This window comes from Mastacembelus armatus, chromosome 9 (genome assembly GCF_900324485.2).
Source record: "Mastacembelus armatus chromosome 9, fMasArm1.2, whole genome shotgun sequence".
NCBI classification, from domain to species: domain Eukaryota; kingdom Metazoa; phylum Chordata; class Actinopteri; order Synbranchiformes; family Mastacembelidae; genus Mastacembelus; species Mastacembelus armatus.
This window is the reverse complement of record NC_046641.1, coordinates 21,402,330-21,417,926: the sequence shown is the minus strand read 5'-3', so window position 1 is coordinate 21,417,926 and position 15,597 is coordinate 21,402,330. Positions and strand designations below refer to the sequence as shown.

Below are 15,597 nucleotides of genomic sequence, written 5' to 3'. Positions count from 1 at the left end.
TAGATTTCTTAAAGTGTTTTTCATCCCTTCTAGGCAGCAATTAATTACCATTCATTTTGGTAAATGATAAATCAACTTGCCGAGACTTGAAAGTTTCTTTAGATACTGTATCCATCATAGTAAACATCCCGTCTCCATTACTGTTTGTACTTTTCCAGAAAGGTCTGGACTACTACTACACAATATCAAGTATATAACTTTGCAGTTTCTTATCTGCAAACCACACTGAGCCTCCCGCCAGCAAGGAGACGACAAAAAAGCTCCCTGAACACTGCAACCACACATCAATTACATCAATTAAACAGGTAGAGCAGGTAAAGCTTTGCCATGAGAGGAGAAAAATGGGGGCCACTTTTTCAAGAGAATAAAATCAACTATAAAGACCGAAAGCAAGAATAAGCAGGAGTATACAAGGAAAGAAGTGTCACGTCTCCCTTTTTTGCTCCTGGGAGGGCTGCTTCGCTGAGGTCCTGGCCTCTTCCCTTCCCCAGGGCACCGTGGATGCTCATATTGAGGGAGGGCTGCTTTGGCGTGACCAAAGGGAAGCAGAGCGAGTAAGAGGGAGACAGAGATGGAGAGAACCAGAGAGAAAATAACAGTATGAAGGGGAGAGGACTCAAAAAACAGAGAGAAAGTGAGAGCGACAGGAAGAAAAAGGGGGAGTGAGACGAGCGCAGCAGCCCATGGTTTGTCTCAGGGCTGCATCAGCTTCCAGAGCTGGTGTGCAGCAGACTGAAGAGAAGCACGTCTGCCCCAGAGGCAGAGACTGGAAAACAGGATCAAAGAGTCGCCAGGGCAACCTGCATGACACACATTGTATTAAAGCCACACGGTTAATTTGAAAGAGAGGGAAGAAGGGCAAAAGGAGAAGAAAAATGGGAGGCAGAGGTAGCAGAGTAGAGTATATTTATCAGGATCTCCTGTCTCTCTTGGTTAAGTTTCCACTCAGAACTTTCTTCAGCTTCTCCACTTTGACTTTGAGCACTTCTTTCGTTTAACTTTGGCCTTACCTCCACTGGCTCATCCGTGTTTTCCCGACTTCCAAAGGTCACCTTGAATCACAAATCAGAGGCACTGTGAAGTAAATGGTTCCAAACACATTTGCAAACATACATTTCTTCACCCATTTCATAGAGACATTATCAAATTGTATGACAATTTACTTAAAACAGGCCTAAGAATCACACCTGGGATTACTGATGTTCTATATTCAACTACATACATTGTGGTTCATCAAGAAACAGGTTATGGTATCCAAAGTTACACTTTCAAAAGTTTACATTTTAACAAACAAAAGCAAACAAAATGTAAATAACAACTAAAACGATAATGTACTTTTTAAATCTTTAATTGAAATTTTAGATGAAACGTATGATTGAAAAAAACTGAAATACAAAAGAAGAGAACAAAACAGGCTGCAGTTTTAGTGTAAAACCTATGTGTGAGGAAGAGATATAAAAAGTCTAATATTGGTATAATTCCTATTTAAGAGATTTATTTATTTGGATTCAAGCGACCAAATGCACTGATCCATCCAGATTATATAAAACTACCTGTCAGATGTCATGTCAGGTAAAAAAAAAAAAAAAAGAACACTGACTATATCTCTTAAAACATGAAAACATACTGAACAAAACAACCAACAAAAATACAAAGCACATACGGGGCAGGTTAGGGCATTATCCATTACTGAAGCACATTGTGGCGATAACCACACACCTGTGGCACAAAGAATACGACTCAATTTTAGAGGTGTGGAGTCCACACAAGGGCAGCCGGGCTGACGGATAGCGTCTGGGATAAAAAACCCCACTGTGCAGTAATGAGGACAAGGAGTGGAGCTGGAGTGGAGGGGCAGTGTTGGCGGAGATGAGATGGGGCGGGGGTCCACGATAAACAGCAGACAGGGAGGGGTCTTCACAGACAGTTGGAAGGCATTAGGGTGTCGGACAGGGACTTGTCAGATGCAGCTGTTGCTGTAGCTGATTGATAGTTTGTATTCCACCCTGATGGGAGACTGGAGTCGCTAGCCAGTAGTGAGAGGGATTATGGCAAACTCAAAAGGAAAATACAGTAACAAACATGACATTTGCACATTGAAATGAAAGTAAATCCATTACATTTCTCTACCTTATGGCAATATCCAGCCTGCTCAATCATCTTTATTTTTTTTTTTTTTCTTTTTTGGTTTTTGATTTGAAAGATTTCTTGTGGTATGATATATAAAAAATCTCAACGCAGCTCTACGTGGTTAACATACAGAGCTATAAAATATATCCTAAGTTGCACATTTAAAAAAGCATTCAAACTTGTCATCTTCTCCACATGGACTCTCATAAAGTCAACTAGGACTTATTATTACAATTAGCAGTACTTGTGTATGGCTGCACAGGAATGTACACAGCAATATACCTGTTTGCATGTACATAATACTCCATGAGATACTCAGACTACACTATTCAGATTAGATATTAAGATATGGTGTGACACACTGATATGTAACTATCATACATAACAACACTACTGTGGCCTATTCGTTTTCCAATCACACAACAATAGTTGCTGTTACTGAGTTGAAAAAAGCAGTACACTTGACAGCCATACAGTACTTCTCTGTGGAAAGAATATCAATTGTGCCCACCTAAACATCCTGTAAAGTAATTAGTGGGGATGTTAAACATATCTACCGACAAGCTGGGCTCCACATTGCGTGTGGCAGTGTGTGTGTGTGTGTGTGTGTGTGTGTGTGTGTGTGTGTGTGCGTCTAAGGGTCAGAATGTGTGTGTTCATGTCTAATGATGACCAAAGGAATGCCATACGTCCCAAATTCCACCGGTTCAATCACAATAGCACAAACAGTAGTAAACAAGATTTCCATTCCTGTGAAAGTTCAACAATTTTTCTGGATAAACTGCTTCATGTTGGGTGAGATAAATGACAAAGGTCCTCTATAAGGCTGTAGTGACTGTTTCTCGTATACACTCTTCCGATTTGAAAATTGAGACCGCAGTGAAGGATAACATACAATACACATGCCGAAGACAGAGGCCAACATCTGCTGTACTTTCTTGAGTGTACATGTTTGTGTTTGTGCATGAGTGAGTGAACATGGGCACCAGCAGGATGTGGTGTTACTTTGTCGTTGGCCGCTAATGTCTCTTAGCATTGGTAGCACTTAGCATCATATCCTTGCAGGGTCTGTGTCTTTGTCCTCCAACAGGCTAATGAACTGACCAAAGCTCTCCTTGACCGCCTCCATGTTGTCGGTGGTGCTGCCATCCAGGATCCAGCGCTTCCCTCGAGCCAGCGGTTCCAGCTCAAAGTACTTCTTGATCTGCCAACAAAAACAGACTGTGTCACTTAAAACATTCAGTGCCACTCCAGACATTCAGAAATGATTATGTTTAGTAAATGTGTCTTCACCCAGGCTCAAACGGTGAATTTATAAGTCAAACAACAACGTGATTTTCAAACCCTGTGCTATTTAGATTTTTATTTCAAATAAATTTACATTCAAGCCATTTTAATAATTAAATCACCTTTCACCATGTAGGAGAGAGTAGTCAAGTATTTTCTTGTGCTTTAGTAATGAGAAAGATAGTCCTGATAAAGTTTTTAGAAGTTTTCAGACCATTTCATGATTGAGTCAATTTGCGATGGGAGCCAGTTCTATAATTTTACAATTCTGTCTGGACCAAAGTTTAAGAAAACACCTGATTTGACAGTTGTGCTAGTTGTCAGAGGCCATATACTTTGTTCTGGGGGAAGAATTTTAAAAAGGATAATAATGAAGATCCTTGTGTATCATTCATATCCACACTTCAAGAGGTTGCCCCTGCAAAATGTGTTTTTTTCCCATAAACCCTCAGAAATACACAAAGGCACGGCACATGAATATGTCCATACACAGCTGTGCACCAGAATACAACCAATTTAAGAAAGCAAAATATTATAAAACTAAATGAAATAAAACATTTTTTCTTATCTGAGAAATATGTGCCTTGTTGGCTTGGCACTGTTCTTTGTAACACTTGGTTATAAACTTCATATGTTCATATGTTGGGGTTTTGGCAGCTCATGACAGTGGGGGTGTGTTGAGTTTGGGGGGAGAACCAGAACCAGCTGTTATGTAAAAACAAATCTCAACAGAGGGAAAGTCTTAGACCTCCACTGAAGGTACTGCAGGTTGGGTTTTTGACATTTTCAAGCTGAGCATAATGGAAGCAATTCTGTTTGCCTGAAGTTCAGCCATCTTGTCTTATTTGTCTGATAACCAGTGAAGTATGTACGAAGACAAATGTGTACTGTCAGCAGCCCTGAGAAAAAATAAAATGCTACTAATGTCACTGATGAAATAAAACTACAATTTAACACCACTGATAGTTCAACTTCGACAGTTTAAAGAAAAGTCCTTATCACATTGATCAAGTAGCAAAACTAAACATCGCAGTATATGGCACATTCATAAGTCCTTTTTTAAGGTCATTAAAACATTAAAAGACTATTTCTTCCATTGTGTTTACTTGTTAAAATATACAGCCTGATTATAAATCCCTAAAGAAGGCATTTCATTGCAATCTTGTTTTCACTTTGAATGTTTGTTAAAGGACACAGGTTAGAAATGAGAAATTAATATTAATCATTTACTGCAGAAAATATGTTGTGCAGTTATTCAAAATATTAGATAACTTTAGCAAAGATGACTTCAGTCTGTTTATATATCCCTTCAAATGTGAAATAATGATTGTGAATGAATGGAGCAGACATCAGTATTCTGAATAGCTCTTTTCCACTTGAAGAAGACAAATAGATTTGTGCACCATGTAAACACCATCAAATCCACACGGGTGTCCGTCACACAGTCAAATGACTTTTCAACTTCAAGCGAAATTGCTTTTGTCTAGACTGTGCTGGGCTGTCTAGCTGTGCCATGGTGTGTGGCATGAAGAGGATGAGGAGGAGGAGTAGTGGGGTGAGGGGTGGGGGTATTCTTTGTGTCTGCTCAAATCCAGCCAGCCATGCCAGTGAGTGAGAGAGCAAGTGTTGTCTATGTCCCTGAGCCGTGTCTCTGTCCGGGTGTAATGTGAGTTTAATGACAGATTAAGTCACCTCAGCCCGTTTGGCTCAGAGGCCTGGCTAGAAAGGCGAGCGGACCCAAACAGTGTTAACAAATCTGTCTGGGTAACCTGAGCTGCCCAAGTCCAGGCTCTAGCCCCAGACCTAGACTGCAGACGATGTGGCTGTCTGGCTGGCTTTCTGTCTGGCTGACTTGTCTGCCAGTGTAGCCAAGGCCCTCTCTACTGGAAGACTTTGGCCTCTCCACTGGCAGACAGTCAAAAGGCCAGCAGTGACCTCTGAGCAAGTGCAGAGAGGCTCAGAGGCTTCTCTTACTTCCCCACTCGGTTCACAGGCCAATAGAACATACCCAGGGGCATCTCACAGGGCGGCAAATTCCTTCTTTAGCACTAAGCAAAAGACAAGTAATCTTAATGATACCACATTCCAGCTTTCAGGGCAGCTTTACAGTTGTGTGTACATGATACCACGAGAAGTCTGAGATACTAAAAAAGTCCTGTTTGCCTAATACCTAGTTGGTAAGAACACCTTCATGCGTGCCACATTCCATTGACAAGGCACATCCAATCCAGAGATTTTAATCACACAACAGGCGGTCAGGATACTTTGCCAAAAAAGAGTCTCAGTGTTACATGACCCCATCCACACTGGCAGTCAACAGTGTGGCCCAAACCAGTTTTTCTGAGATTAAGTCCTCCTAAGCACTTATTCTTGCTTAAGGAATTGCGTGAGGCAGTGGGAAGGGTAAGCCACAGAAGACGTGGGTTGCCAGATGGCTCCTAGGATGACCACTGGGTCATCCAGTCTAGCTTCTTCTAGGTCATACAGATCATGGTCGTAGCCTTATGTACAGGAGAAAGTGGCTTCTACATGCATACGGGTGTCATAAATCTTTAATTAACTGTGTCAACGATATTCTCGCTATTACAATCCCACCATTTCAGCCACTGGTGTATGCTGTTGTAGGGAGAGCCATCACAGAACCTTTTTAATAATGAAAAATTATAATCACCATCACTGTATTATTTAATTGTAAGAATAACTGATAAAATTTGCAACCAAATATCGCAACGTAAAAGGGCTGCCAGTTTCTCCTATGTAGCACATCATATGTAAAGCCTTACTAATAGCTAAAGCACTGCAATATGCTAAGCTAAAGTCAACAACATTAGTTAAGCAGTTTTATCATAAATTATCATTAATTCAAGATCTAGAATACTATAAACCAAATAAATCCTGGTTTCACCTTGTAAGTGCAAAAAGGTGAGACCAATTTTTAAGGTCTTGATAATTTGTGTCCCAGTGTCTGCAGAGTGGCTGCACAGGCAGTCAGCTAAGCTTAAGCTCCAACCCTGGAAAGTTTACTTCAAGCTTCCTAAGACAGCGGATGAGCATGCATGGCACATGCACCCAGCTGCTCCTTGAGCTGTGCTAGATTATTACATGTGATGGTCACTGTTGGCATCATTTCAAGTCACGGATATCCTGGCAGAATAAAAAGAGCTTTGGCAGCTGACTACTACCAACAAAGCCCTGCTCTGGCCTCCTAACCAACTAAACACACAAGGGAGGCAGGAAAAAAATACTGACTGGACAAGAGAGAAGAAACAGAAGTCTGAGGCCAGGCTGTAGCCACAGAGGTGCATAATGTTGGCTGCTGAGAGAATATCTGACAAAACCTCCTGACAAATTTCTATCATTCACTGATTGATGTGCTGTTCTGCACTGGTGTTTGTTTAAGAAATAAATGAATTCATAGTGCATCATAGTGGAGCACCGATTAGCATTTTTGCCTCACATCATGTGACTGTGTGGGTTTTCGCCAGTTTGATTTTTTTTTTTATTTATAAGTGCTGTATGTTTTTACTGGTAATTTTTAAAGTCAAAAATAATTCTGTAAGTAATTCAGGTTAAGTGTCTTTCTCAAGAGTGTAGTGGCAGAGGTCCAAGGGAACAGAGTAAACTCAGTTAACATGCCATGTTCAGGATCTTTCTGATAAAGGACCTGATGTGGTTCGATGGTCTTGCGCTATGTACATGTATTTGGGAGATCTAAAGTCAGTTCTAGCATTCTTGCAGAGTTTAAGAGCGAAGCCAGATGGAACAGATGCAGGTTTGTTGGATACACTCCGACAGCAGATCAGTATCGTAAAAGAAAGTTAAATGACCTGCGCTGTCAACTCTCAATTTCTCATCTAGGGCAAGTTTTTTGTCAAGTCTGGCTCTGGCAGTTGCCTTAGGTTCCAACAGTCTGAGAAAAATATCAAAACTAAATTCAATAATATCAAATAATACTAATAATCTCTTCCTGTTTAAGTAATAAGATCATAAAACAGCACAGGAAATGTTCACTTGAGAAGATTTTGCCTTTCAGCCATGATTAAAAACCAAAACATAAAGCAAAGCTGATACAAAGACTTACTCAAACAGATAAGTTATCCTTCAAACACTGCTTTCCTGCAGGCAAAACTCTTCTGTGGTGCAAGGTGAGCTTTACTCAAACTCACTGGAGAACTAGTGATTACAGCCTTGAGGTTTTCACTTGGCTAAACTTCAGCAGGGACCCCTTTTCAAACAAAAATCCTGTGTTCAAAGTACAAGAGCATGTGTGCATAAAGTGACTTATGGGCAAGGAGTCGAAAAGTCATCAGAATACATCATTATATATATAATTAAGCATTAGGTATTTAAGAAGGGATTTTTTAATATATAGTTTAAGTTCAAATGTGTGTATAAGTGTTCAAAATACGTGTGACATATACGATGGGCAATATGGCCTTTAATGCACTTGTCCCAATATGTACCATGAGTACATGTGTCTCACTCCCCACTGTCTTAATCTCACCACACTAGCAAGCTATGCAACTAGGGAAGGAAGCATTAGAGGGTCTCTGAACTAGGGAAAGTGGCATACTCAAATATCCAAGACAATCAATTACACCATCCCTTGACATGCTGGCCCCTGTGAAGATATCAGTCACTTGGAAAGTGGCCCACATTGGCGACCGCATTGAAATGGGAGGGTAATGTGAGATCCACTTACCATATGATAGATATGCCTTCGTTTGCTTTTCCGGCTTACCTAAAGAGCCTTAAAGACATGAGAAAGCCTGGAGGTCCCCAAGAGGGGAACACTTGGGAAGCCTTGGAAAAAACAAACATTGCACCACAAACTTTGGGTGTCAGATGAAACAGCCCGCTGGCCAATAGTAAAGCCTGTTTAAGAAAGGCGGATTCACTTACTGCCCCAAACCTTTCTCAAGATGCCTAATGACCTGATAAGTAAAAGTATTAGCTATAGGTCAGGCACATGATACTACCACCTTTCATGAGGTGTGGACTTCAGGACAGTCTGAATTTTGCTGTGAAAGCAGGTACCACAGTACAGACAGAGGAGACAAAAGGCTCCATGAGTTCCCTTTGCCAAACCTTGCCCCATTTTTGGCAACAATTCATGTATGTACTCACAGTCTCATCCTTGCGGCAGCTGACATTGTTTTCTGACACTGTAATGGGTGCTGTCAACAAATCTAGAGCACATTCAGGTTGCTCTACATGTCAACAAAGTTTGCAAATGCTGAATGTGATGTCTCAGAACGGCAGCACGTTATCACTATACAGCATGTGTCAAGCTATTCCTTAAGCTATTTAGCAACAGCACATTCTTGAAATGGAATTGGCTCAAGGTACAAAAGACCAACGAGCCAATCATCAATCAGGAGTGGTACACAGTTGGCACAATTTGAAACCTTAATGTTTCAGATTTTGTAATAGCAGCACTAGCTGCAGTTACATAATTGCGGTGATGCAAATGTCCATGCAACAGGGCTTAGAAGTTAATGTAAAGGAAAATGCACTTACAAGCTTAAAAACACATAATAGCCACAAGACAATGTAACACAAGACTGTAAACCTAAAGTCTGAGCAAGGAGAGAAGGGGAGTCGGGGAAAAGCAGAAATTTAAAGACTTCTAGTTTTGTCCCTTCATTTGATGTTGAAACGTTCCAGGGCTAGCCAGCATGTAAAAGCGTCAAGGCTACCCTGGAACCAAGCCATAGCTGCAGACCTGTTGAACTAGGGGAAACAACAGGCAGCAAATTAAGTCTTAAGTCCTGATGTCACAGTGCAAAAAGTGAGCTGCTTTGAGATTTACTATCCTGTTCTACTCAGTTGGGACCACGGGTCTCTCTCAGGCTCAGCTCAGTGCAGGTTCAAAGTGATTCACTTGCGGTACACTTCTCTTCAAAGCCAAGTGACCACTGCCAGATCAGAGCCATCCTCAGAGGTGCTGTAAATCTAAGCAAGACTGCACAGGGGACATTCTTGTAGACCCTGTCAGTGTGCTCCTTGGAACAATGCTATTGCACTTCAGAGTCTGCACAGTGATAATGTCCTTTCCATATAGGCAGGCATTCTGAAAATATATCTAAAAGATGTGCCTGAGAAGATTCCCAATTGGACAATGAGCAGGTTGATCTTTTTTGCTTTGTTTTTACAAGCACAGAGGCATTTATTTATATTTTTCTTGCAGCAGATCAAATGACTTCCAAAAACACTGGCTGCTGTTACTTGGGTAAATGACCCCATGCCTCAGGTCTGGTAGTGGCAACAGCAGATGCAGCGTGTCTTTGCATTACACATATTCAAACACACTTAACCACTGGGGATTAGGGCTGTAGTGATGATTCAATAATGTTTATCCACTTTGAGCAGAATCATACTGTGATGATATGATCTTATTATCTTACTATCATTCAACAAATGTTTGCATCCAAATTAATAATTCTGAGCAAGTTGTTCACAAAAACAAAATAAAAAATGCTACTGTTGTACATGTTGTAAACATATGCAGGATTTGGTTTCCTGCATTGAATAATAGCAAAATACACTTCATTGCTCTGTACATCAGTCTATTTTTTATATTAACAACTTTATACCAGTATTGTGATAAGCTCTGTGGACTGAATCAGTTATTGGAACAGTATCAGACCACATGAGCAATTGGAACCATACAACCTCATAAAACCAGCAAACCTGACACATTGTCCCAAACAGAATTACTAAATCTAGTGCCATGGGTTAAAATACAATTCTCTCTGGGTCAGGTACTGGAAAAAGAACAAGGACAGAAGGTCAGGAACCTGGTGGAGTTATGGTCTAGAAGTATGAATGACATTTTCTATAGTTAGAGTGTGAGTTGGGGGTAAAGGGGAAGAAAAACATCCGTCCTCTAGTGTAGGCTGGAAAATTATTGGCAGGTTCAGAAGGTGGGATTTGGCCCCTTCACCAAGGGGTGACCTGTAGGACACTGAAAGAGTCTGTGAGGGCATGCTATCTGGAAAGTGTGAGTAGTGGGGGAGGTGCAGTGCCAATGTTTGCCTTATTACGGATTTACAGTAACTCAATTTATTAAAAGGCCAAAAGCTCTCTGACAAGGAGCATCTGATCTGTGGTACTTGAATGGGTGACCTGGCATGGTGCCCAAGCTCCCTGCTCTAGGGGCCAATGTGCCAGCACCTTCCCTTGAGCCTTGTCTCCCTCTGTTCTTCTTGTGAAGAGGGCCCCCTTGCTGTAGCAGCCCACACAGAGGGCTCTCAAAGCCAGGAGGTCTGTCACAAGCCACCCCTCCTCCTCCAGGAACCCCTGGTGGGACCCTCCACCCCTTTCACTCTGAGGGCCCCCTTTCACGCTCCAGTCCTGACAGTTGACCAGCTTGAAAGCAGCAGCAGACCCCCGCTTTAGCACACAGCACGCGGCATAACAATCAAAGTGTTCCCCTTCTGCAAAAGATTTAAACCATGCGTCAAGTTGGAGTCTGCACTCACACTCACACGTTCACTTTTTCTCACATAGAGAAATGGAGATGCACAACATTCACAGGCCATGGGGCTGTAATATTTGAATTTCAAGGTTTCTGTTTTTATTTTATTTTTATCTTATCTGGCTTGCATGTTCCATACTCTCTGTAATCATGACCACATCTTCATATTGCTTTTTTTTTTTGTGTCTGTGCATGTGTCCATATGTGTGTGTGTTCTGTGAATTACTCACAGAGATTTCTTACAGTAGATGGCAACAGAGCAGACAAATGAAACTTATGAAAAACCATAAGTAATTAAAACAATTAAGCAAAGGCTATGGTTAAACCACACATTTCACACCTTTTCCAGCAGCTTAAGTCTGTCTCTAACATTTAGTAGGTCGGTGTATGAAAGTGAAAATGGTTAAATCCACGTCAGTGGTTTTTGTGTATACAGTACATGCATAGTTACAGTGCCCCCTGGGCTCAGCATCAAAAGTGAGATTTGATGTACTTCAGGAAATGTGTTTATTTTTATGCACTATTAATTCCCTCTGTTATAAAACTGCTCCTGACTGGTTTTAATCACTACCAGGAGATTGAGAGTGTACAGCCAACGCTGTGGTCCAGCAAAAGTAAAAGCAGCCCCAGCCACAGGATTGTCAAACATTTTCATACCATTAACTGTCAGGGATCAAAGTTGCTCTAAGTGCTACTTCTTTTTCAGTTAATTATGCATAAACTCAGTAATGACCATAAACAATGAGGTATTTAAGAAGCAAAGAAGGGCAAGTTTCAATGGATGAAAAACTCCATGGAAGACAGGCCTTAGAGATTCCCAGTGTTTGATCCCTGTGAATCAGCAGTGGAACCTGGGGGTCAAATCACAAGCTGAATAGGCTTTTCGGAAGTCTTGTCCTGGATAGTGGCGGCCGGTCGTCCGACCCTGCTTGACCGGGAGACAAAGAGAGGGCACTGACCACAACTGGGACAGAGGGAATTCTTTTCTCCTCCAGCGCAAAGTCCGGTATTGAATAGGGTCTGGCTGTCTGAATTGCGTTCCACACCGATTTTGAGATTGAGGACCCACTGGGGTCAGGGTTCAGCAGCATTTGACGTGGGCTGTGGGAAAAGGCAAGCATGGTGCCCACACAACCTGCCGGCTGCCCTCTCACCCACAGTGCTCCTTAACCTCCCGAAGGGGTGGACCACCAGCCCAGGGATGACAGGATGAGAAAGGCTGTAGGGTGGGAAAAGGAAAGAAAGCGGAGATGAAGGTAGGTGGGAGGGCTGCAATAGTGGAATAGACAAAGATGCAAGGGGCACAAACCATCAAAGAAATGGTTCTAAGTAGCTTCACGTACTGCATCTTGAAGGTTTAGCACAGATTCTCCAGAAAGTAATCATGTGTGCTGCTTGACTTATTTTCTGACCCTGCCTTCCCAAGGTGGGATGGATGAAGCATTTGGTACATGTGCTGGGTCTATGAGCTCTCTCCTGGCACTGAGGCTCTGCAGTCCTTGTTGTTTAATCACTCCCAAAGGACACACAAACAGAGGTCAACATGGACTTGGAAATGCTATAGTACCTCCAAAAGTGGCTCCGCATTTATGACAGAGTCAGCTACATTTACGACATTAAACATTTGGGCTCAAAACGACCATCTAAGGAGTGTAGTCTGTTCACATGGAAATATGATTGTAATACGTTAACCCCCACTATGACTGTCCTTTCTAAATTTGATAATTGGTGACTATCAGTCACAAGCACTTTCTGGTCACCACCAGCAGGAGTGATAATGATCATGCTGTTTCCTTCCATGAATGGTAAGAAGATATAAAATTCAGACAAACACTTTGCTCCACATGCAAAGGTGTAAAATGATTGAGTGTTTGAGTGTTTGAGTGGTCCCTTTTCATTAACTTCACACAAATACAGAAGATATCTGTGGCATCATTTGAACCACTACACAGCTGTAGAAACTGACAGGATTTATTAGGCTAAAGTGACTTTTAACTGTCTCCACTTTAAAGTAGATTATTCATTTATTAAATCACACAGTAAAGTGTCATATCAAGGTAAGGTGTAAAAGGACTGAAAGGCAAACGTTAAAAGACAACTTAATTGTAACAATTTATATTCTGGTGCAAAATCAAGCTGCCAGAGTTTCACCAGAGAGGGTAAAGTCATGTAACCGCACATGGTGGGGCCATGGCTGGCTGGAGCCACCTGTTAAAAAATGATCACGCACTGCTTTACATGGAATGTCACACTTTGGGGTGCCACAGATTGCACCCCATCACCTGACAGGAGAGAACAAAAACACAGCTACGAACCATACTAGAGTTTATGTAGTTTATGTAAATTGCTGGAAAACATAATGTATTTCTTTGATTTAAATCTTTCATTTAGTGTGATCTAGTGGGGAAAAAAATCATATTCAACATTGAGTTCAGAAAATAATATACTGCCAAGCATCATCTGTTAATTTTTTCACTGCTAATAAAACAAGAGCTGTGCAATACCACAGTCTGCTTTTCAGATCAACTGATGCACACTGTAGATTTCCTAAGATTTCCCAACCAAATTGGGTTTGTGCACTTTATACATACTCGTTGAAATTGTACTTCGTTATTTTAAAGTAAATCAAATAGTTGCTCTCGTTGTCGATTGGTAGGAAGTCAAAAATGACTCAAAAATCAAATTGAACAATAAAAGAGAAATTGCACTTCTATTTAATGTACCTGGAGTGTGTGTCCTCATTAAAAAGGGGCCACCACCTTGAAAAGAAATAATATTTAAACATTATATGTAATTACATTGTGCTGAAAATAATCCTTTTGACAGTTTGTGAGCAGAAAAATAAATGTCACTGAACATCAGTTATTACCAATTAACAGCCATTATGCAAGTGATAATCTCCCACGTTATGACAGTAAGCACTTTTCATTTTGTCGCCATGTTCAGGGCCAATCGAGCTTGGCTTTCAGTACATTGTTACGCGTCAATATATTTATATAATGTGGCCATAGAGCAGTCGTGCACTGAGGGGCAGCAATCAGCAAGGTCACCTGCTCCTCATCTGTTTTTCCACTGTAGCCAGCAACTCACAAGTCAGGGGTAGGGTAGGCGAGGAGGGGGTGGGGAGGGATGGTTGCTGACCAGCATCAGTCTAGACGGCTCAATACGCAGTTGACTTTTTAAACCCGCTTGTCTGGAAAAAGAGCAGACGTGAGGGAAGAGGGGGGTGAGCAGCACCAGAGAGATGGTGGTGCATTCTGGCTGCCACAGCCAGCGGGCTCGACCTGCAACGAGCAGGCAGAAAGAGAGAGGTTGAGAGAAAAATGAAGGGAGAGACAGCGAGCGAGAGAAATACAGACAGTGAGGAAGAGAGAGAGAGAGAGCAAGAGACACTATTGGAGAGAGCTATTGGAGTCGCTGGCTGTGGCTCCACTGTCAAGGTCAGTGAGCTGTGGAGTAAAAAGTCACGCCACCTGACCCCCCCCCCCCATCTCTCTGCCTATCTGCTTTCCTGCTGTTCATCCTTCAGTACCTCCATCAGTCTTGTCTGCTCACTCAGCACACACGATGACAAACATCTGATCTCAGTGATTTGGTATTTGGTATTTTACAACTTCTTTCTTTACGTAATGTTAAAGGGAGAATACAGAATAAGAAAAAAAAAAAAACATCAAAAGAACCAAAAAACAACACGTGATGTTTTTTTCAACATTGTAATGCTTTGCTTTCTCTGACATACTAGATTATTAAGCCCCCAAAACCTATGACAACACTTGGTGGTCTCTCTGCCAACGCAGTGTCAATTCTCTGCAGAAATATTTAGGCAGCAGCTAGAACATTAAAATTTAGAGCGCACTAATCCTGAGGAAAGGTTTTAATGGCAAATAGCAGAAAAATAATGTTTGTTTGAAATGCTGACTGCACTGGATTTGCAGATCTCATTAGTTTCAATCTTTGGCAGTATAGCTGATAAAAATTATTTGACGTTGCACAATGATCTCATCTTTACAAGATTGGCACTGAGCCCTTTTGGATGTTCTCTTAATTATTATTCTGCAGAGAGAAGAAGAAATATGAAATTGGCTCACTTCTACTTTTGCAACATTACTTAACTCTCTTAAGGCAAAAGCAACCCACTGAAGGATACTGACATCTGCTGAATCATTTGACAGGGCTGCAGCAATCAGTTACTGATTGTCTGGTGAGTCTGAATGCTTACTACTGATGATTCAATCTAGTGTAGATGAAAACACTAAGAGAGGTTATAGCTCACAGATTGCCCTTGTGATGATTAAGCACTGGCCGCAGCTTTTTCCGGCGATGAGGTATGTGAAAAAACAAAGGGCAAGCCAACGCACCAGTGACATGCCGTGCAGCATTAAGCATTGCATCACTTTTGAGTGTCGGTGTTTATGGACTGGCTGAGGTGAGCAAACGTGCCCCCCCTCTAGGCCTTTGAATATCATCAGCCCTTCATTTGTACAAATAAAAAAATATGAGCATGCGATAATAAAAAAAAAAAAGCCAGGAGATGACAGAACACACCCATCGGGATCCATCACGACTTGTCTAACAATAAACAGACATCTGACATTATACTGCACGCATTAGCACTACACACTTGACTTTCCTTTTCATCCGTTTCAAAGGGCTGTGTTTGTGTCATGTCATTGGCAGCTGTCAGAGTTTCGTGAAAACAA

The 15,597-nt window shown here is 41.6% G+C and overlaps 1 protein-coding gene across 1 annotated transcript in view; it reads right to left on the bottom strand.

The window, feature by feature from the left end:
* Nucleotides 1-1,344: 1,344 nt before the first annotated feature.
* LOC113138572 (ADP-ribosylation factor-like protein 15) overlaps nucleotides 1,345-15,597 on the bottom strand; it is an 85,977-nt gene continuing 71,724 nt past the window's right edge. Inside the window, exon 5 of the mRNA XM_026321109.1 lies at nucleotides 1,345-3,334. Coding sequence (XP_026176894.1) covers nucleotides 3,182-3,334 — 153 coding nt within the window. The 3' untranslated portion in view covers nucleotides 1,345-3,181. The remainder of the gene's footprint in view (nucleotides 3,335-15,597) is intronic.